Raw genomic sequence first — 20,961 nt, 5'->3', positions numbered from 1 at the left:
CAGGTATTCTGGGGCTTGGATAAGAAGCTTGCTCAACGTAAACATTTTCCATCTGTGAATTGGCTCATTAGCTACAGCAAATACACACGTGCTTTGGATGAATACTATGACAAGCATTTCCCTGAGTTTGTTCCCTTGAGGACTAAAGCAAAAGAGATACTGCAGGAAGAGGAGGATCTTGCAGAGATTGTACAGTTGGTGGGGAAGGTGAGTGAAGGAATGTTATTCCTGTAGAGCGATTTGTATAGCTGAAGCTATTTGGAATAGTTTATTATTTAATTAGTTAAAAAATGCTTTGTTTTTTTTATTAAAATGATTCCAAGGGAAACAAACAAACAAATCTTAAAACTATACCAATTGGCAATTTTTGAAAATCTGATGAGATACTTGCAGATGAGATTTAAGAAAATGTGTTCAGAACCAAGATGTTGTCTTGTGGTTGTGTCAGTGCTAGTTTCAAGATTTTGGAGACAATGAAATGTTTACTATTTAAATATTTGCACAATGTTAGTATCGCTACTAGGTGCTATACATATTCTCACCCTTCTTACTCATTCATCGTTCAAAATTGCCATTTTTCAAATCAATTTTAGTGCATTTGGCCAGGATCAATCTCCTGTTCTTGTATCCATCCTAAAATCCTGCCGTGGTGCTAAAATTAGGCTGAATTCAGCATCACAGTAACTATTTTGGGATATTTAAGAATGGATATCATAGTGCTGCTCCTATTTTTTCTTAAATGTGGAATAAAAAAATTAAAAAGTGCACCATCAATATTGGCCACTTCCTTGCTGAATTTCAAAACAGTAGCATATTCAGGATGCTAGAGGAGGGGGCAGCAAGCAGATCATCGGTTGCTCATTACGGAGACTTAAAGAGAAGTAGTAACCAGAAAGAACTGGTGACACAATTAGAGAGAAGAGTCCTTGACTTACAGGTAGTCCTTGACTTACGACCACAATTGAACCCAGAATTTCTGTTGCTAAGTAAGAAATTATTGTGAGTTGTGTCCCATTTTACAACTTTTCTTGTCACCATTGTTAATTAAATCACTGCAGTTGTTAAATTTGTAACATGGTTGTTAAGTGAATTGGGCTTCCCTTTTGACTTTGCTTGTCAGAAGACACTGCAAACATAAATATAAGTCAGTTATCAAACATGTGAATGTAAATCACATGATGTCAAGTGCAGCAATCAAGTGTGAGAAATGGTCATAAGTAGCATTTTTTTAGTGCCAAATAGTCATTAAATGAACTGTTATAAGTCAAGGACTATCTGTAATATGGTTGATAAAAGTGATTTTCAGAGTTAATATTAAAGCAGCTTTTGTTCTCTTGCCAACTGAGAGAGATGTCTAAGTAAGGAAAAAGCTTTGTAAATATTTTTCTCTGAAGATTTCCATGATGTATTGATAATCCATTCTTAAATTTTGATGGGTTAGTTATCTGGGTCAGATAACTCTTTTGAAATACTTTTTCTTCTCTTTCACTTTAGGCTTCTTTGGCAGAAACAGACAAAATTACACTGGAAGTTGCCAAGCTCATTAAAGATGATTTCCTGCAACAGAATGGCTATACCCCATATGACAGGTAAGGCCATGGGGAATTGGATTTTTGCTATGGGCAGCCTTTTATTTTGCTTTTTCAGATCACCCAATTTTCTCTTCTCTTCAAATCAGAGCTGTTTCAGTTGATACATAGCAAAAATAGTCTTTCAAACAGGTTAATTAAGAAACTGTTACTGCTTCTCTTTGTGGTAGTAGTAATAGTAGTTACTCTTAAACTTCAGAATTGAATTTAGAGAGGAAGAATCAGTGAGAGTGGTAAAGTGATTGCGGTATTTGTTTTCTATTTGCTATATTTTTAATTCATGTTAAACCTAGGAATAAAATGAGATGTGATGTGATTGGGATTAATATATATTATTTAAAAAGTTATAGTTAATGTATTAAGATAAAAGTAATAATATTATTAATTTAATGTTGACTTAAAAGATTTTGATGAGCCCTGTTCACATTCTTGCTTGAGGAGCTGATATACTCTCTTTTAAGCTGAAGGAACTATAAGTGGCATTCTACTTAAATGACATTTTCTAACAGGACTTTCAGTCAAAGGAAGCATCTCCATGTGCTCCTTCATTAAGAGTTTTCACATGTTAGTTATCTTTTTCTTATATTGTTCTTAATAACATTAGTATTAGGTTACTGGTGTGCTTGTTAACAAAGGACAAACATCACTTATCTCTATGCTGTTGGTCGTATAACATCACCAATCCACAAAGGGAAAAGGTTCTATTCATGATAGGCACAGTAGTTGCAAATTCCTATATAATTGTTGCTATAATTGTTCCAGGAAGGGATTCAGCTAACAGAGCTTCTTAGGATAATTGAAAGTTAAGTCAAATAAAGGGAAATATATCTTCACCCAGAGGGTCATTGATTTATGGAATTCACTTCCAGAAGAGGTTGTGACAGCTGTCAGCCTTGATAGCTTCAAGGCAGGATTAGACAGAGTCATGGATGCCAAGTGTATCGGTGGTTATTGAAACGGATGTCCATGTGCCGCCTCTATGTTGGTTGAGGCAGGCAGGATTCCCTTGAGTACCATTTGTTGCGGGTTAAGGGAAAGCGAGGGTTTTGCCTTCTCTTTCTGCTCAAGATCCCCATGGACAATTGGTGGGCCACTGTGTGACACAGAATGCTGGACTCGATGGGTTTTGACCTGATTCAGCATGGCTCTTCTTATGTTCTTATGTTCTTAAAGTGCTAATGGTATATATTTAAGGCTGCCTTAGTATAAGGAATGTAGTCTCAACAGACCAGTGGTGCCATGCCATTTAATTGCTGATGTATAGATGTAAATTTTTCATAATAAATCTTCATGTCTCTCAAAATCTTTCCTGAAATTTGAAATACACAATATTCTTTTTCAAAAGCAGAATCAGACATGCTGAATTGATGCAGCTCTTCTTAATCTGAAATCGAACAAAATTATTTTTGTATACCATTTTCTATTTCCATTCACTCCAACACTTTTAATGAATAACGATCTTTCATTTTTTAAAAAGCCCCTTTGTATGCTGGGAGTACAAATAGTCCTCAACTTATGATCACAATTAAGCCTACAATTTCTGTTGCTAAGCAAAACAGTTGTGAGTTTTGTCCCATTTTTATGACTTTTGTTGCCATAATTGCTAAGTGAACCATGCAATTGTTAAATTAGTAACATTGGTTTAAGTGAATTTGGCTTCCCCATTGACTTTGCTTGGCAGAGGTTTGCAAAAAGTGACCACATGACCCTGGGATACTGCAACTATTGTAAGTACATGACAATTGCCAAGCATCCAAATGTTGATCATGTGATCATGAGAATGTTGCAACAGTCATGTAAAAAACAGTTGTGATTTTTTTTAGTGCCGTTGTAAGTTTGAACAGTCACTAAATGAATGTTATAAGTCAAGAACTATCTCTAGTTCTCTTAATGCTCTTAAAGAGTCTTCTAGATTAACTGATTAGACAATGCTGGCATTCCCCTAAAGAAACTTGATAGTGAAAGTGTTCACTAAAAAAAATATTGTAGCCTCTCTCAGCTAGTTTCTGTGGACTAAAAAACCATCTTTGTTCCTCAATGTATTTTAGAAAGCTTGAAATGTTTATTATCACGGGGAATAAAGACAGAAAAATTGGTATCATTCTCACAGGAAAAATTTAAAAATCCAGAATAAAGGGCTAGGATTTATCCTAACGTTAATATAATTGAGATGTATAGTATCATTTATATTAAAGGGGAAACAACAAAGGGGAGCTAAGGGAAAAGATACAGCTTTATTCATCCTCAATACTTACACCAAATATTGTATTCATATTTTATATTTTCTGAGAATTGGCCTTTTGTTAAACCGTTGTTTTAGTTGTAGGCTACAATCTCATTTCTTTCAGTTGTTAGAACATTGTGCTATTTCTTTCTCTTTTTTGTCAGTGGGTTCCTTTGTACTCATTTGGAATATTATACTAGATTCATATTCTGATGATAGTCAGGATCTGGAATATGAAAGTAAATACTAACTATGGGGAAGTAACTCCTAGTCTTGTCCTTCAGAAGTGTCTGGGTACTTCCTCAACAACTAAAGAATTACTTACAAGTAAGCAAATTGTTCTATAACCTGGGCGTACTGTTCACAGATTTCTGTAGTTGCTGGACTAAAGATACCATAATAAAAGACTATGGAAGTTGCTTATTCAGCTCAAGAAAAAAATCACTTTCTCTTTCCATATGTGCTTTGTCCATTATAGAAAACTGAATTCTATAGCCAACTTGCTTTGCATCTGTCGAGTCTACGGAGAGGGGCGGTATACAAATCTAATTAATAAATAAAATAATTTTTTCCACAAATATTAATTATCAAATATAAATATTTGCTAACCTGTTTATACTGTTTATTCATTAAAAAGTTCCTTAATTCTGGGAAAGATAAATTTTGCCACTATTTTCACTAGGTTCTGCCCATTTTACAAGACTGTGGGGGTGCTGTCCAACATGATTGCGTTTTATGATATGGCACGCCGAGCAGTTGAGACTACTGCCCAAAGTGATAATAAGATTACATGGTCCATTATCAAAGAGAACATGAGTGAAATCCTCTACCGAATTACCTCTATGAAATTCAAGGTATGTACCCTGCATTAGTATTGTAACAAAACAATTATGTACAAGGGATCCTCAGCATACAACCACAGTTGAGTCATCATGTGACCGGATCCAATTTTAAGATCCCTTTACTGTGGTTATAAGTTTAATCACTTGGTCTTGTGAATCCACTTAACCAGCAACCTATTTTGCTGGAAACTGACAAAAGATGTTTCAGATTGTGTTTATATGATTGTGGAACACTGCAGCTACCATAAATATGAGCCATTGTTAATTCAAACCATCATTACCTTTAGTAAGTATTTCAATTGGAAACAAAATAAAGCAGTGCTAGAAAAGTGGGTGGTTTGTTCTGATAATCTTTTTGTATACAGTAATCCCTCGCTACTTCGCGGTTCATCTTTCGCGGATTCGCTACTTCACGGGTTTTCAAAGGGGGCTTAAATCCATTAAATCCATTGAAAATTTTAAATCCATTAAAAATTCATAAAATTCTTCTACAGTACTACTGTATTCTTATTAAAGAAACTGGTAGTTCCAGCTGAGAAACATTATAGAATGACTGTTTAATGCAAAGGGTGTGTTTTAAAAGTCCAAATACTCGTTAAAATACAGTATATTAAAATATCTTTCCTCTATTTCACCGAAATTCGTTTTTCACGTGTGGTCTTGGAACACATTACCCGCGAAAAATGAGGGATCAGTGTATTTGCATTGATGTGAGTGCAGATACAGCATCTACTAATAACAGAATAATAATTGGAAGGGACCTTTGAGATCTTCTAGTCCAATTCCCCAGCTCAGGCAGGAATCCCTATACCTTTATTTCAGATGAATGATTGTCCAATTTTTTTTAAAAAAACTTCAAGTGTTGGAACATTCACAACATCTGGAGGCAAATCATTCCTCTGATCCACCTGTTCACTGGATCCGTGTTCCTCTTGGTTGGTCTTGGCCAGCAGAGAGGTGACATGGAGCTGGGTCCAGGAGATTGTCAACATTTCTTTGAGGTGGGGGTCCTTTCCGGCTCCCTACAAAGAGGTAGTCATGTGTCCCCTCCTCAAGAAGCCTTCCCTGGACCCAGCCATGTTGAACAACTATTGTCCAGTCTCCAACCTTCCCTTAATGGGGAAGGTTGTCAAGAAGGTGGTGTTGCTCCAGCTCCAGCGGTCCTTGGAAGAAGCTGATTATCTAGGCCCTCAACAGTCAGGATTCAGGCCCGGCTACAGGACGGAAACTGCTTTGGTCGCACTGATGGATTATCTCTGGTGGGCCCGGGACAGGGGCTTGTCCTCTGTCCTGGTGCTTCTTGATCTCTCAGTGGCTTTCGATACCATCGACCATGGTATCCTTCTGCGCCGACTGGAGGGGTTGGGAGTAGGAGGCACTGTCCTGCAGTGGTTCTCCTCCTACCTCTCCCGTCGGTCGCAGTTGATGTTAGTGGGGGGGTCAGAGGTCGACCTCTAGGTCTCTCCCTTGTGGGGTGCCTTAGGAGTCGGTCCTCTCACCCCTGCTATTCAATATCTACATGAAAACGCTGGGGGAGATTATCCAAGGCCATGGGGTGAGGTATCATCAGTACGCCGATGATATCCAGTTATACATCTCTATCCCATGTCCAGTCAGCAAAGCAGTGGAAGTAATGTGTCAGTGCCTGGAGGCTGTTAGGGTCTGGATGGGTGTCAACAGGCTCAGACTGAACCCTGACAAGATGGAGTGGCTGTGAGTTTTGCCTCCCAAAGACAATTCCATCAGTCTGTCCATTACCCTGGCGGGGGGGGGGGGAATTATTGACCCCCCTCGGAGAGTCCACAAGTTGGGCATCCTTCTCGATCCACAGCTAACATTAGAGCACCATCTTTCAGCTATGGCGAGGAGGGTGTTTGCCCAGGTTCGCCTGGTGCACCCTATTTGGACAGGAAGTCATTGTTCATAGTCACTCATGCCCTCATCACCTCAATGTTCGACTACTGCAATGCTCTCTACATGGGGCTACCTTTGAAAAGTGTTCAGAAACTTCAGATCGTGCAGAATGCGGCCGCGAGAGCAATCATGGGCTTCCCTGGGTACACCCATGTTTCGTCAACACTCCACGGCTTGCACTGGCTGCTGATCAGTTTCCGGTCACAATTCAAAGTGTTGGTTATGACCTATAAAGCCCTACATGGCATCAGACCAGACTATCTCCGGGACCGCCTTCTGCCGCACGAATCCCAGTGACCGATTAGGTCCCACAGAGTTGGCTTTCTCCGGGTCCCGTTGACTAAGCAATGCTGTCTGGCAGGGCCCAGGGGAAGAGCCTTCTCTATGGCAGCCCTGGCCCTCTGGAATCAACTCCCCCTGGAGATTAGGACTGCCCCCACCCTCTTTGCCTTTCTTAAGCTCCTGAAAACCCACCTATGTCACCAGGTATGGGGAACCTGATATTCCCCACAGCTACCGTGTTTCCCCGAAAGTAAGACAGTGTGTTACTTTCTTTTTATCCCCAAAAGCCCCACTATGTCTTACTTTCGGGGTATGTCTTATATTGGAGCTTCCCTAGCGGTGATGGCGTGAGCTTTTGGGGCCCCGGTGGGAGGGCACCGGCCACTGTTGCTTCTAAGCGGCGCCGTTGTTGTCCTCACGGCGCAAAGCCACGCAGTCCTGAATCGCTCCCTTCTCCGGCCAGCAAAGTCTGCTGCCTAGGAAAGCAGCGCATTTGAAAAATGCTTTCCCAGGCAGCCGGCTTGCTGGCCGCTTTCCCAGGCTTTCTGCAGGAACGGGTGGTGGGGCGCCACGAAGAGCGGCGCTTGCGCAAAGCCACACAGTCCCGGATCGCTTGCTTCCCCGGCCAGCAAGCCGGCTGCCTAGGAAAGCAGCGCATTTGAAAAACGCTTTCCCAGGCAGCCGGCTTGCTGGCCGCTTTCCCAGGCTTTCTGCAGGAACGGGTGGTGGGGCGCCACGAAGGGCGGCGCTTGCGCAAAGCCACACAGTCCCGGATCGCTTGCTTCCCCGGCCAGCAAGCCGGCTGCCTAGGAAAGCAGCGCATTTGAAAAAGGTCTATCAATCTTCTCTTTCATTATAAACTTTCTTTAGAAAAGCGGGGGGGGGCGGAGCTTAGCATCTCTGCACTGCAGTGGCAGCTCCAGGAATAAAGGGAAGACCCGGAGGAAGGGACTGGAAATCCCCAGTAGATGCATCGCTATTTAAGGAAACGTATGCCAGTTGACCCCATCGGAAGGGAACAGGAATGGTGGCCGGGAGAAAGCGGCCGAAGATGGTCAAATCCCGCCCCGCTTAACGTTACGAACCAGGGGGAGAAGGGGAGGGGGCTTTCCTCATCCGCAGGTGCGGCGGGGCGGGAAGCCAAGCGAAGCCAGGGGAACCCACAAATCGCCGTCTCGAACTCCCACGTTCAAACTGCGAGAGCGCCCCGCTTCCTCTGCCCGCCTGTGACACCGCCTGAGAGCCCGGCTGCGCGGGGCGCACTTAAAAGGTTCACAACCGAACTCAAGAAAAAGCCGGTATATAAATCACAGGAAGCTCCCATAGGCGGTTGCAGAAACCCGCCAGGCTAGCAGCGAAAGAAAGGGCAGCTTTCCAGGCCCTGGTTCGCAAGGAACCCCTCTGCGCGGTGCTCCAGACTTTCGGAAGTGCTGCATAACAGAACCGGCTCCTCAGATTCGGGCTCTGTCTGGAGGGGAGATACGCCTCTGACCAGCCTCCACCCGGGAGCGGTTTTTATCCCCCCCCCAAACGCCGCCCGCACTCTCCGCCAGAAGCGCTGCTCGGCACTCCCCAAAAGTTCCCGCTTTCTGGCACGACTTGGGATTTCGTGCCAGCACCGTCGAATTGAAAGTGAGCCGAGGTCTCCGGCTTAAAAAAAGGCGAGGGCCAAAAAGCGGGACTGTACGCCGAGCTCGCACTGCCCCCTGTGGAGGCGGATCTCCTCGCTCTCTGCGGCCGTGCCGCCGCTCACCTCAGGGAGCCCCGCAGACGATGCCAGAGCCCTCGGCGGCGGGAAAGCAGCGCTCGGCCTCCAGGTGAAGCGGCTGGAGTGAGGGGGGAAAAAAAGAGAGAGAGGGAGGCGCAGCTTCGGCAGCCGGAGCGAGCTGCTGGGCTGCGCGTGGCGGGAGAAGCCCGGACAACGCCGGAGTGCTGGGCAGCACTACCGCCGCCGCCGCGGGGAGAGGCGGGCATGTGGGCTGGCGGCATTGGGCTTGGTGGATAGCCCTCCTTGATATGGTCTTCGTCTGCCACGGCGCCAGCAGCTGCCCCATCTTGGCTAGCAGCACCCTGGACTCCTTGGCGCCGCTGGAGTCTCCCCGGCCGTTAGGCGGCACCGGCGGCGGGGCGAGGATGATTTCTGGCTCGCTGAATCCGCCCCGTTTAGGGTTAGGCGGGAAACTTCTGCAAGGGGTCATGGCCGGAGTTGAAGACGTCGGCAGCAGCGTCGGAGGAGGCGCCCCACCACCCGTTCCTGCAGAAAGCCTGGGAAAGCGGCCAGCAAGCCGGCTGCCTGGGAAAGCGTTTTTCAAATGCGCTGCTTTCCTAGGCATCCGGCTTGCTGGCCGGGGAAGCAAGCGATCCGGGACTGTGTGGCTTTGCGCAAGCGCCGTGAGGACAACAACGGCGCCGTGGTGGCTTTCAAGCGCCGCCCTTCATGGCGCCCCACCACCCGTTCCTGCAGACGCGGCGACATATGCGCCGCTGCCTTGCGCCTCGTTTCCTCTTCCCGCCTCTCAGGGTGCAGATCCCGGAGATTACGGGACTTTGCCGAAATCCGCGCTGCGAAGAACTTGGGGGACTTTAAACCAAGGGGGATTACAAACAATCGGCTTTGTTGGAGGGTTTTTTTTCCCCACGGAAGGCCAAGCTTGGAGGAAGCAACCGAGGGAAGGGGCCTCGCTGGCGTCAAAGGTACCAAAGAGATGGGGACAACCTGAAAGACGGGGGGAGGGTACTACCGGTAGTAGGAGCTACGATGAGTAGAGTAGACGTGGGCAGGAGGCGGCGCGCAGCTACGTGTTTCTCCGAAAGTAATACATATGTCTTACTTTCGGGGTATGGCTTATATTAGCCGACCCCCCTGAAACCCCCGATACGTCTTACAATCGGGGGTGTCTTACTATCGGGGAAACACGGTATTATGATTTATGTATGGTCAATTTGGGTTGTATGATTGTTTTTTACTATAAGGGTTTTAAATATTGTTTTTAATATTGGATTTATATTATGTATATTGTCTGTTGTGAGATGCTCCGAGTCTTCGGAGAGGGGCAGCATACAAATATAATAAATAATAATGATTATAATGATGATGATGATGATAATTTTTCTCTCCCCCTTCTTTCTCTCTCTTCCTTCCTTCCCTTCTTTCTCTCTCTCCATCCCTCTTTCTTTCTTCCTCTCTTTTTTGCTCTCTTTCTCTCTCCCTCCTTCCCTCCCTATATGTCTTTCTCTCTCCCTTGCTCTCTGCCTCTCTTGCTATCTCTTTCTCTCTGTCTCTCTTTCTCTCTCTTGCTAGCTCTTTCTCTCTTTCTCTCTCTCTTGCTAGCTCTCTTTCTTTCTCTCTCTTTCTCTGTCTCTCTCTCTCTGCCTCTCTTGCTATGTCTCTCTTGCTCTCTCTCTCTCTCTCTCTCTCTGCCTCTCTTGTTATGTCTCTCTTGCTCTCTCTCTCTTTCTCTCTCTTCCTTTCTTCTCTGCGGAGGCCGGCGAAGGTTTTTCTTATTTTAAATGTTCCGGGTGGCAGGGGGATGCGGAGCCCACATGCACACACACCCGACATTCCAAATCCTGCCTCAGCTGTGAGAAGAACGCCTGCCCCGCCTGTCCTGTAGCCCTTTCTCTGACAGCCTGAGACAAAAGCGCTCGGTGAAGGGACTGCAAGAGGGGCCGGGCGGGCGTTAGCAGCCGGATGAGGAGGACGAGAAGCCGCTGCAGCCACCCCCAATCCCCCCCTTCCCTGGGTGCCTTCCAAAGGCCCCTGGAAAAAGGCAGGAGGTAGCAACGAGGCGCGAGGACAAGCAGGCAGCTTGGCGGAGGGGAAGCGCTGAGGGTCTCTCCTCCTTCCCCACCCCCGTGCTTCTCTCCCGCCCTGGCTTTTCCTTCGCCTGCAGATTTCCCCGCAGTTCAAAAGGAGGCAAGAGGTGGCCTGGATGAAATTGCGGGGAAATCATGGGGCGAAGCGAAAGCCAGGGTGGACTCGCAAAGGTGGGCTCAGGCTGCATGAGGAGAAAGAGGCGGAGGGAAAGAAGGCGACAGCAGCGGGACCTGCAGCTCGGTGGGCGTCTCCTCGTGGAATAGAATCCTCTCTTTCTCATGCTGCTCCCACCATGGCTGCGCGCGGTTCCGGTGCCCCTGGCTGAAGGTCGTCCTGTGGCTGGTCTTGGGCTTTACAGTTGCTTCCTGGTTCCCTCTCCTCCCTCCGCCTGTGTCTACTGCCAGCGCCTCATTCCTCGGAGCTGCCGCTTCCTTCCAGGCAGCCCAGCCACGCTGCCGTAGAAAGTCCAGAGGTTATTGCCGCCACCTCTGCCTCCACTCAGGGAGCCACCGTGGTTGAGCTGAGCAAGAGGAAAAGGCGCGGTGACCACGGTGGCTCCCTGAGTGGAGGCAGAAGCGGTGGCAATAACCTCTGTGCTTTCTACGGCAGCGTGGCTGAGCTGGACGGAGGGAAGCGGCAGCTCCCACTCGAGGAACCCACGGCAACGAGTGCCGGCTTGGTGGGAGGCGACGGCGGGAGACACAGGCGGTGGGAGGAGAGGGAACCAGGAAGCGACTGTGAAGCCCAAGACCATCCACAGGACGACACTCAGGCAGGGGCGCCGGCAGCGCCCCGCCCAGCTGGAGCTTCTCGCGGCACACCTGGCCATGTCTTGCGGCACACTAGTGTGCCACGGCACACCGGTTGGGAAACGCTGTTTTAATTAACTTGCAAAACTGTTATCAGTTGGGGGTATGTCTGCTGGCTGTTTTGTTTTACTACATGGGACAGGTAGATCTCATTAGGCGTATCAAAGGACCAGTTCCTTCTGCACCATTCATAGGAATTCTGCAATGTTAAGATTTTCATGAGAACTTGTGAGGAATTGCTCTTTCTAAATCTTCTGAGTGATTATCCAGTTTCGCTCTTTTGAATTTCAGGACCCGGTGAAAGATGGAGAGGCAAAAATCAAAGCAGACTATGCCCAGCTGTTTGAAGACATGCAGAATGCATTCCGCAGTTTGGAAGACTAGAATTTCCCACTATCAGTGTTTCTCATTTCAATATTCTTTTTCCAGTAGAAGATGAAGATATACATTGTGATGAAGATTACTTATAACTGGAAAAACATTCCAACTTAGTTCAATAGTTGCGTGTTTCTTTGTGCAAATGTAAAGCAGACTTTGCTAAAGTCCCAGTAAGGCTTGAAGTCTCACCAAATTTAACCCTTCAACTGTTTCTCTCTTTAGAAGAGGATTAAGGTTGTCAAAGTAGAGATTTCTTCAGGGAGGAAAAAGGCAGTTAAATCAGTTTTCTACTGCGTGTCGTCATGCATGATGCTTCAAATGTAATTTTGCATATTCTTTAATGCTGCTGTTGTCTACAATCAATAGAGTTGATCACAATGATAGATCACACTATTTTGGTGCAAAAGCTCTTCCCCATTCTTAATGTGCTGAAAAATTTTCAGGATTACAACCGATGGGTAAAAATGATTCTCAACAGTAGTCTATGCTCAGCCATTATTATTTGAGGAAATGTATGCATTTTTGAATGTACATGTGACTTGTTAAATTATTTTTCACTGCTTTTTATTCTTGGAAATTATGGACCAGAAAAGATTAACCCTTCTTTTATTTCTGGCAATATTTCTATTTAGAACAGTAAGTATCCTTCTTTGAGAAAATGTAACACTATAAACTTTTAAAAACCATGGAATAGTTATACAAATTTTTTTAAATTTGCTGAGGAAGAGAATGTTAAAATCCCAAACTTTAATTATAAAAAAGCTGCTTACTAACTATTTTTCTCGCCTCTCCCAGTAAAGAGCATTATGTCTAGTGCTGTTACATTAATCAGTAATGGGTTGCAAATCTTGTTTATACCGGTTCGCTTGCGCACACGCGCTGAAGCATCTGGGGTAGGTAGGCGGAGCCTCCCGCCACTGCTGCCAGTTCATAGAACTGGGCCGTACCAGTAAAAACCCAACGCTGGTATTAACAGCAGGCCTTGATGCTCATACATAATTACAATTTATATAATGTGAAATATAATTTTTAAAAGTTTCCTTGATTGAACCTCCTAATGCCATTGTGACATTGCTGCAAAATTTATGTGAATCCTCTCTGGAATTCTGTTTCTTTTGCATTTGTAAATATGAAGTATGGATTATAAATATGATGCAGTGAAAACTGGAAGCAAGGTTGCTAAATACTATGATCAAGTAATAATAGATTTCCTCTTCCTGATCACTTTAACTATGGAGATGATGACCCTTCAGTTTCTAGTGTGTCATTCAATAGTTTTGAGCCTTGCTTTTTCCTCTTTTAGGCAATGCCAGTTAAATTTAATAACTGTATTTTCAATACTTTTGAGTTCTATATTCAAAAAGCTAATTTAATTAATGCTGTATTTGCAGAACATGATATATGAGTGATCAGCACAAAGCAGTTTTGATTCTTTTCGTGAAATTCTTATTGACTGTATTATGTTGTAGCATTCTATGCCTAGGAAACTGATTAACTACTATAACTTTACATACAATGTATCATGCTGCTTTATTCCGTGTCTCCCTCACTCTGCAATTTATTTTTGGATAAAAATAAAAAAATATCTTTGTGTCAGTGTTAGAAAAATCATGCTCATGTCATGATATAACAAACTCAATAGTTCCAAAAGAAGAGGAATTGATGGGAAGAATGGCATTGTATCTATGGCTTTGTGTATATTTGTTCAAATCTTAAAAGAATTCAATTGTGTTGATAATATACTATTCTTGCCCATCATAGAGTAAAGGTTTCTAGTCTTTTAATTGGTGCACTGTGTCAAGACTTTACAGAATTTGCTGATATAAACATGAGTAAACTTAAACTCTGCCTATATTACCTATATTCAACTATCATCCTAAAGCTACAGTAATTGGAAATTATAGAGATTCAGGATTATATATATATTTAAATAATCACTCACAATCATCTACACTCAAGGTTTAGATTCCTTGGAATTGGAATCTGCAGAACTATCGGAAATACTTTTTATTGAGTGATTAGGATCAGCATTTTTCTAATTTCCTTCTCTAGAATTAAAGCTTTTTTTCTTTCTGAAAGTTCATTCTATAGTGACTGATGTCTCTTCTCATGGCCTTGAGAAACTATCATACAAGTTAGGTTGTATTTGATTCTAACTTCTGTGAATTGGGATATAATAAACTTAGATGGGTTCCTGGCTGTTCTGGGGGATTTTACTAATAATATAGTGCCAGGAATAGCATATTAGGAAAACAACATTGCAAAGGCAGTTGGGATAAATGTTTACTTGGTGTAAGCAGATGTGAAATGATGAATGAGAAATTGCCTATCTTTTGCTTGATCATCTGTTATACCTTTCCTAAATTATAGTGTGTGCAAAAGTAGTCATTGTTTTACATTAAGATGCACTCTTCTCAGTAGAGAGAGTAAAATCATGGCAACAAAATATGCTTTAATCATATGTTAAAATAACAAACTCGTTAGTTATAAGGCAATATTGACTTGTATTTTACTGAAAAGAATGAAAGAAGCAAAGAAAAACAAGCTTGATTTTCTAATATAAAAATATGTTCACATTTTAATGTTTGCAACAATACTCTTCACATTTTAGGCTTATGAACGAAATATCCAAACCAGAAACACACACAAATTGGAATTACACAAATTCCTCCAGATTAATTAGACTTTCTCTTCTTCCTGTTCTTCAGATTGTTTCCTGGATATCAAGACACACCAAGTTTGGTTGATTCCTCATTTGGCTTAAGAATTCTAATTCATTACAGAAAAACCTCCTCAATTGTCCTGACCCTATTAAAAGAAGAGAACTTTATAATCCATTTCTTTCTCACTAAAAATAACACAAGCACACTGTATCTCAGTCAGCTCCTGGGTATGTCTCTTCTAATTTGGGGAGAAGGGGGAAGAAAAGATGTAGCAGGGACCTTTTTCATTTTTTAAAAATGTCACAAGGAAATCCGTACAAGTGGAGGAACAAACAAGTGCAATAGTTGGCATATTTATATTTCATATTTCTTAACAGCCCATCTCCCTCATTTATGTTTCCCAATTAAGATATGCAATGGAATTACATTTATTGTTGCATTTATTAAAATCTCTCTTAAGAAAAATCAGGAAACGTATTTGCCTACATCAGAACAGAAGCATACAGTATTTTTTACAATATACCAGTGGTCCCCATTTGCATACACCAGCCTGCCCTTCATCCGATTAGATTTCAACTCCATAAAACTCAAAATACAGTGATCAATATTCTTCATCTCTAACCACTGATGTTCCAATTAATATAAGAACAATTTCCTTGAGCCATTTTGTCATACAGATCAGCCTCTCAGGTTCCTAGAATTTTTCCTCTAAACGTCTCAATTTAATTGCTAGCTGGTTTTGATTAAACTGATGTCTGCTTTAGGTATGGACCATCTGGCATGCTGAAATAAATTTAGCACCTTCCTTAGGCATTTTATTCATCTACTTTGAAGCTTCTGAGATTTATAAGCAGTAAGTTAAGGGCTATAGTGAGGCATCGGGATTACCATATTGTTAACAAGTAACTTCTGCATTGATTATAGCAAAGCAACATATTGCAGGAATAGTAAATTGAATAGCTGCCTTTTCTAAAAATGTCAATTTCCTTAGCACTGAAAGCACTGCATGTGGTTGAAGACATATAACATACCTGTCTTAAAAGATTTTCTATCCACTCTGAAGGCCAACACTATGGATCGACAGACAACTGGACTTCTGCATAAGTTTCTCAAATACTGCGTGAGCAGATCTTGCTCTTCCAGTATCTGTCAAAATCAGATAAATTACCCTTCATCTACACTCAAAATCATTAGGTAAAATTCCTAATTCAAGTAATTCGCAAATTTCCTCATTCACTTACCCTAGCTCCTGTGCTAATTTCATTATGCTGAATGCATATACTTCCCTTAATCCGAATATGATTTTGCAAAACCTCCCATTCCTTAGGGCTCAAACCCAATACTTGTTGCACCTGTTGGTTCTTGCAAAATACCATAACCTCACTTGTTCCATCTTCTACTAGGATTCTGTGATAAGTGGGATTTGAAATAAATACATCACATTCTCGTTCAGAATAATGAATATCAGTAATTATATTCTGTATGCTGTAATAATAATTTGAGTAGTAGGCGATCCTTGATTTACAATTGGATGCTTAGCAACTGTTCAAAATTTAGATACCCCACCTCCCCGGCTACTTATGGCTGTTGCAATGCCCAGGCCCACCCCCAAAATTACATGACCACATTTGTCACACAAGCAGCATTTATGGCTGTTTAAAGAATGCCTCGTAGGCATGTGAATGTTTTGCAGTTTTTGCCAAAACCCAACATTTACTTCTACTTTTTGGCAAAATCCTCCTGTTGCAAACGTTCACTTTATGGCCACAAAGGTTGCTTTACATGGCAGCCTTTTTTATAACCATCACAACTTATGATTGAGGACTACCCTGTACCCATTTTGGTTTTAAATATATTTGGTGAAAAAATAATTTCAGTTCAGCGAGAAGTTGTCAGATTTTAGGACTAAATACTTATTTGAACATGCATTATAGCTTTTTCCCATATGCTATTCATATAGGGACAATAAAATATTATTGGCAATTATAGACAATATTTTATGTATGATCAAACTGAAATGCTTTTTTTCTCAAATAAATGTATATATTTCTTTCCAAGTACTTACTTAGCTGTAGCTTTAATCATTCCTGTATGTGATGAGCAAGAATTGTTACATTCATTGGGCCTTCCCTGGGAAGGAAGAAAATATGTTGACAAAATAGTGCTAGTTGTATTAGTATAAACATTTATATGGCATTGTTATTTCATATTATAGGTGTAAAGTTTGAATGACCATGTTACAAAATAATAAAACAATACAATACAGCAATTATGACACAAGGAAAGCAGCTGAGAAATTCAAATATGGTTGACTAGATACCTCTGTGGAGATGTGGCAGAGATCACAGAACCATTGCATAGATAAAGATAGAATACATGTCAAATGGCAAGTAACCTGTGCTTGGCCCAGATTAAGAGGCTGAAGTGATATATTGGATAAATAACCTATTGAAAACTTAGCAGTAGAATCCAGATGTCTGCAAATAAAAAAGAAAAAGGAGCTTTCATCAAATTCTGCAGTTGGATGAGGGGTAAAAAAAAATTCAAGCTAACTCCTGAGGTTGATACTCACTTTGGAGAATTGTGTGGTGGAGGAGTCAGAATACACACATCACTAGAGGCAATAAAAACACAATAGATATTTCCAAATCTGTAATGAAAAAATATGGATTTTGTATACTAGTACAATTAAATGAGATAGATTAAAGAGCCAATGAGAATTGTCATTGAAAACAAAAACAAGCAAACAAACCTAAACTATGTACAAACAGTATTGAGTTAACAACAGGTTTGGTTCCCCAATTATGTCTTTAACCTGAATTTTAAGTTGGAATTCATACTTACAAACAGACTGCCTATTAAAAATGATGGATGGCATTGTCCTTCCCTACAAAGAGCTGAAGTTATGCAATATTTAGGAACTTATAAAAAAAGGTGCATATTAAAAATATGTTGCTTCAACGGTTCCTGATAAACTCTGTGGCTTCAGTGTTTTCTCTAATCTTCATTTTTAGTAACCGGCAGCCCATTCATATCTGGTCAGTAGTGTAATCAATAATCCAGGGAACTTCCAGTAATATTAACAAAGTGTCACTGAGATGAGCAGAGAAAGGAGCTGATAGGGCATTTTGGTACACTGCACCTGAAAACATCTGGCAGTTCTTGAGGAAATGGGCTGAGAAGACTAGCAAGGGGAGCAAGTGAGAAGATCAGGCACACCACACTTGAATGCGAGCATGATAATGGCAGCCAAAACAAGATAAGTGAGAGGAAGGAAGGAGTGCTGATAGTTTGGGATAGTCTAGAGCAGTGTTTCCCAACCTTGGCAACTTGAAGATATCTGGACTTCAACTCCCAGAAACCCCCAGCCAGCGAATGCTGGCTGGGGGTTTCTGGGAGTTGAAGTCCAGATATCTTCAAATTGCCAAGGTTGGGAAACACTGGTCTAGAGCACAGGCTATTTGACAGGAAGGGAGAAAAAGGTGAGATGCATTAATCTTGCTTGATTCATCCTGTAAGATCTCTCCAGACTATCTCTTTGCCAAAGCCCAGAACAACTCAGTTTCAATTCAGTCAGAACCAGCTCAGAATAGTCTTAACTAGATTTCTAAGTCAAAGTATATTTTGTGTGTGAAACAAAACACATGTTTTATTCTATGGATATCCCAAATGGTGGCCAATACAAAACGTTAGTAAAAACTGCAGCATGATAGTTCAGTCATCAAAGACCAAAGCCTGAGCCCTTTTCACTAATAGCAGTGAAGCAAACCCCATAACTTTGCTTTTCTATAGTCCCTTGTTCATCACTGGTATCATTTTGAACAGTTGCTGAACAAATGGTTATAAATTGAAAACTACCTGTATTACCACAGGCAAGCAGATATCAATAATGCCATGATATATGATGAATAACTACATGATGCTTTAGTACCTGGACATTTTGCACTGTAGATCCCGAAACAAAATCCTAGCTCCAGGCAACAAACCCCAAAGATATGGCACAAAAGCAGCTTGAATATAGATATCCAGAAGAATTGAAGAATCATGTGCAGGTGCTATGCTCAATTTCACAGTATAATTCCAGGGCAAGCAGCCACCTAAATAGGTAGAAGATAGTTTATTCTCAGGTTGATCCTAACACCATTTTAGCTCTAGTCTAGGCTATAGAAAATTCAGAGTAATTCTCACAGAGTAATTCTCACCAATATATTCTGAATAGACTGGCTAGTTTACAAGCATTATCTCAATGCTTATATATTTTCAAAATATTTACCTTTTTTCTGAGCACAAGCACCTGTTTCTGTCTTCTTTCCAGAATGAGAGTCACAAACAGTTCTTTCCATTATTTCTCCAGAAAAAGAGACCAAAGAACCTTTGGAGCTGATGAGGGAACATTTAATTTACTACATTTCCTGCTTTTCATCCAAAACAAGAGATTAAAGTAATCTGATCAGTATAAACTATAGTTTTAAATATAACTCTAAATTAAAAACATTAACTCTAGACTAAAAATGTCAAATAAAATAAAAGCAGTCTTCTAAATTAAAATTCAGATCAACAACAAATTTAAAAGGGTTTTCAAGGTACTGTCTGCATCCTATTTTTAAACAATGAAAAAAGAACAAATATATCAATTATTTAAATTTAAATTTGCTGCCAATCTCATTCATTCACTAGAAGAGCTAAATTTTGGCTTCCTAAATACTAACACTATCTGAAGAAAAGTGACTTTGCCTGCCAAATGTTTACTTGAAAATCATGGAACTGAGAGAAAGCATTATCCTAAAGATTATAAAACTAAGTTCATTTTATAGTCATTTTATAACAGACAGGAAGCAGCAGGCGAAGCTAGGCAAAATCACATCAGACACCTGTACAATTAGCACAGGGAACCCCAGGGCTGTGTACTCTCACCACTTCTCTCTACATACCAATGACTGCATCTCAAAGCATCCGTCTGTTAAACTACTGAAGTTTGCAGATGATTCAACAGTGACTGGTCTCATTCAAGACAACACTGAAATCACATAGATACAGGAGTCTGAACAACTAGCCTCGTGGTACAACTGGAACAGAACACATTCAAAACCGTAGAAATGGAGGTAGACTTTAGGAGAAACCCTCCCATTCTACCACCTCGTACAATACTAGACAACGCAGTATCAACAGTAGAGACCTTCAAATTTCTAGGTTCTATTCATATCTCAAGACTAAAATGGTCACCTAACATCAAAAATGTCATCAAAAAAAGCACAACAATGAATGTTCTTTCTGCACCAACTCAGGAAGCTCAAACTGCCCAAGGAGCTGCTGATAGATTTCTACAAGGGAATTATTATCTGTCATCTGCACCTCTATAACTGTCTGCTTCGGTTTTGCAATTCAACAAGACAGACACAGACTTCAGAGAATAATCAGAACTGCAGAAAAAAACACTACTTGCCAACCTGCCTTCCATTGAGGACCTGTATACTGCACGAATCAAAAAGGAGGCTTTCAAGACTGAAGGATGCCAATGCCATATGTGTTAGAAGTCACACTACTAGGAAAGACAGGGCCAGAGAAATATAATTGAATTAAAAACTATCATATTTTTTGCACTGTAGGATGCACACACACACACAAAAAGTGGGTAGAAATGTCTGTGCATCTTATACAGCGAATATTGTGGAGGTGGGAGGTGGGTTGGTGTCACTGCCACCATTTGCTATCAGTGGGGAACGCTGGAGACTTTGCTGCCAAGCAGCTGATGGGCAGTTGAATTGGCCTTCCAGAATACCATCAAACAGCTGTTCTAGTGGATGGATATTGCCTCTGCCTATCACCCTCACTGCCATTGCCATTTGCTGCCAATTGCCGGTGGCAGTGATTGGTGGCGATCTGCAGCGGCAAAAAGCGGTGGCTGTTCAACTGCCTAGAACAGCTGATTGGTGGTATTCCAGGAGGCCGATCCAATCACCAATCAGCTGCTCAGCTTCAAAGGCCCCAGCTTTCCCCGGCGTAAGCAGCAGCTGCTCAGCTCTGTTGACTGGTGGTGGGCGCAACAGAGCGGAGCTCTAACAAGCCATGTGCTGGGGCTGTGATGACGTGCTGAAGCTGATCAGTCTATTTGCTGTAAGGATGCTAGTCAGATAAATGCTAGATGGATGCTGCGAGGCAGGTATTTTCTCCATGTTTTTCCTTCTCTAAAGCTAATGTGTGTCTTCTCTCTTTCTAGCAGAAACAATTTTTAAAAAGGGCAAATGGCTGGGGACAGGTTAGCACTTAATATGGGTTTGCTTATTTTAGCTAAGTGTTTCAGTTGTAGTTTTTACAAAGTCTTCATTTGTCTGTCAGAATACAGAAGAATCCCATTATGTCCTAGCTGTAAATGATAACTAAATCTTAATTACAATTTTGTGCATTCAAAAAGCGAGAAAAAATTGCATTAACTGAATTAAAGC

At 41.9% G+C, this 20,961-nt stretch overlaps 2 protein-coding genes across 2 annotated transcripts in view; one reads left to right on the top strand and one right to left on the bottom strand.

Annotated features, from left to right (window-relative positions):
- Nucleotides 1-13,613, top strand: part of ATP6V1A (ATPase H+ transporting V1 subunit A) — a 44,681-nt gene extending 31,068 nt beyond the window's left edge. The window contains exons 12-15 of the mRNA XM_070741921.1: nucleotides 4-207; nucleotides 1,495-1,589; nucleotides 4,496-4,667; nucleotides 11,769-13,613. Coding sequence (XP_070598022.1) covers nucleotides 4-207; nucleotides 1,495-1,589; nucleotides 4,496-4,667; nucleotides 11,769-11,861 — 564 coding nt within the window. The 3' untranslated portion in view covers nucleotides 11,862-13,613. The remainder of the gene's footprint in view (nucleotides 1-3; nucleotides 208-1,494; nucleotides 1,590-4,495; nucleotides 4,668-11,768) is intronic.
- Nucleotides 13,614-14,405: 792 nt separating this feature from the next.
- CTC1 (CST telomere replication complex component 1) overlaps nucleotides 14,406-20,961 on the bottom strand; it is a 34,246-nt gene continuing 27,690 nt past the window's right edge. Inside the window, exons 16-23 of the mRNA XM_070741920.1 lie at nucleotides 18,792-18,898; nucleotides 18,450-18,615; nucleotides 17,091-17,168; nucleotides 16,839-16,995; nucleotides 16,584-16,648; nucleotides 15,760-15,925; nucleotides 15,550-15,664; nucleotides 14,406-14,663 (exon numbers count right to left, since the gene is read on the bottom strand). Coding sequence (XP_070598021.1) covers nucleotides 14,560-14,663; nucleotides 15,550-15,664; nucleotides 15,760-15,925; nucleotides 16,584-16,648; nucleotides 16,839-16,995; nucleotides 17,091-17,168; nucleotides 18,450-18,615; nucleotides 18,792-18,898 — 958 coding nt within the window. The 3' untranslated portion in view covers nucleotides 14,406-14,559. The remainder of the gene's footprint in view (nucleotides 14,664-15,549; nucleotides 15,665-15,759; nucleotides 15,926-16,583; nucleotides 16,649-16,838; nucleotides 16,996-17,090; nucleotides 17,169-18,449; nucleotides 18,616-18,791; nucleotides 18,899-20,961) is intronic.

The sequence above is a fragment of the Erythrolamprus reginae genome, chromosome 2 (genome assembly GCF_031021105.1).
Source record: "Erythrolamprus reginae isolate rEryReg1 chromosome 2, rEryReg1.hap1, whole genome shotgun sequence".
NCBI classification, from domain to species: domain Eukaryota; kingdom Metazoa; phylum Chordata; class Lepidosauria; order Squamata; family Dipsadidae; genus Erythrolamprus; species Erythrolamprus reginae.
Note: the sequence above shows the minus strand (reverse complement) of the source record. Positions and strands in the feature narration are given on the sequence as shown.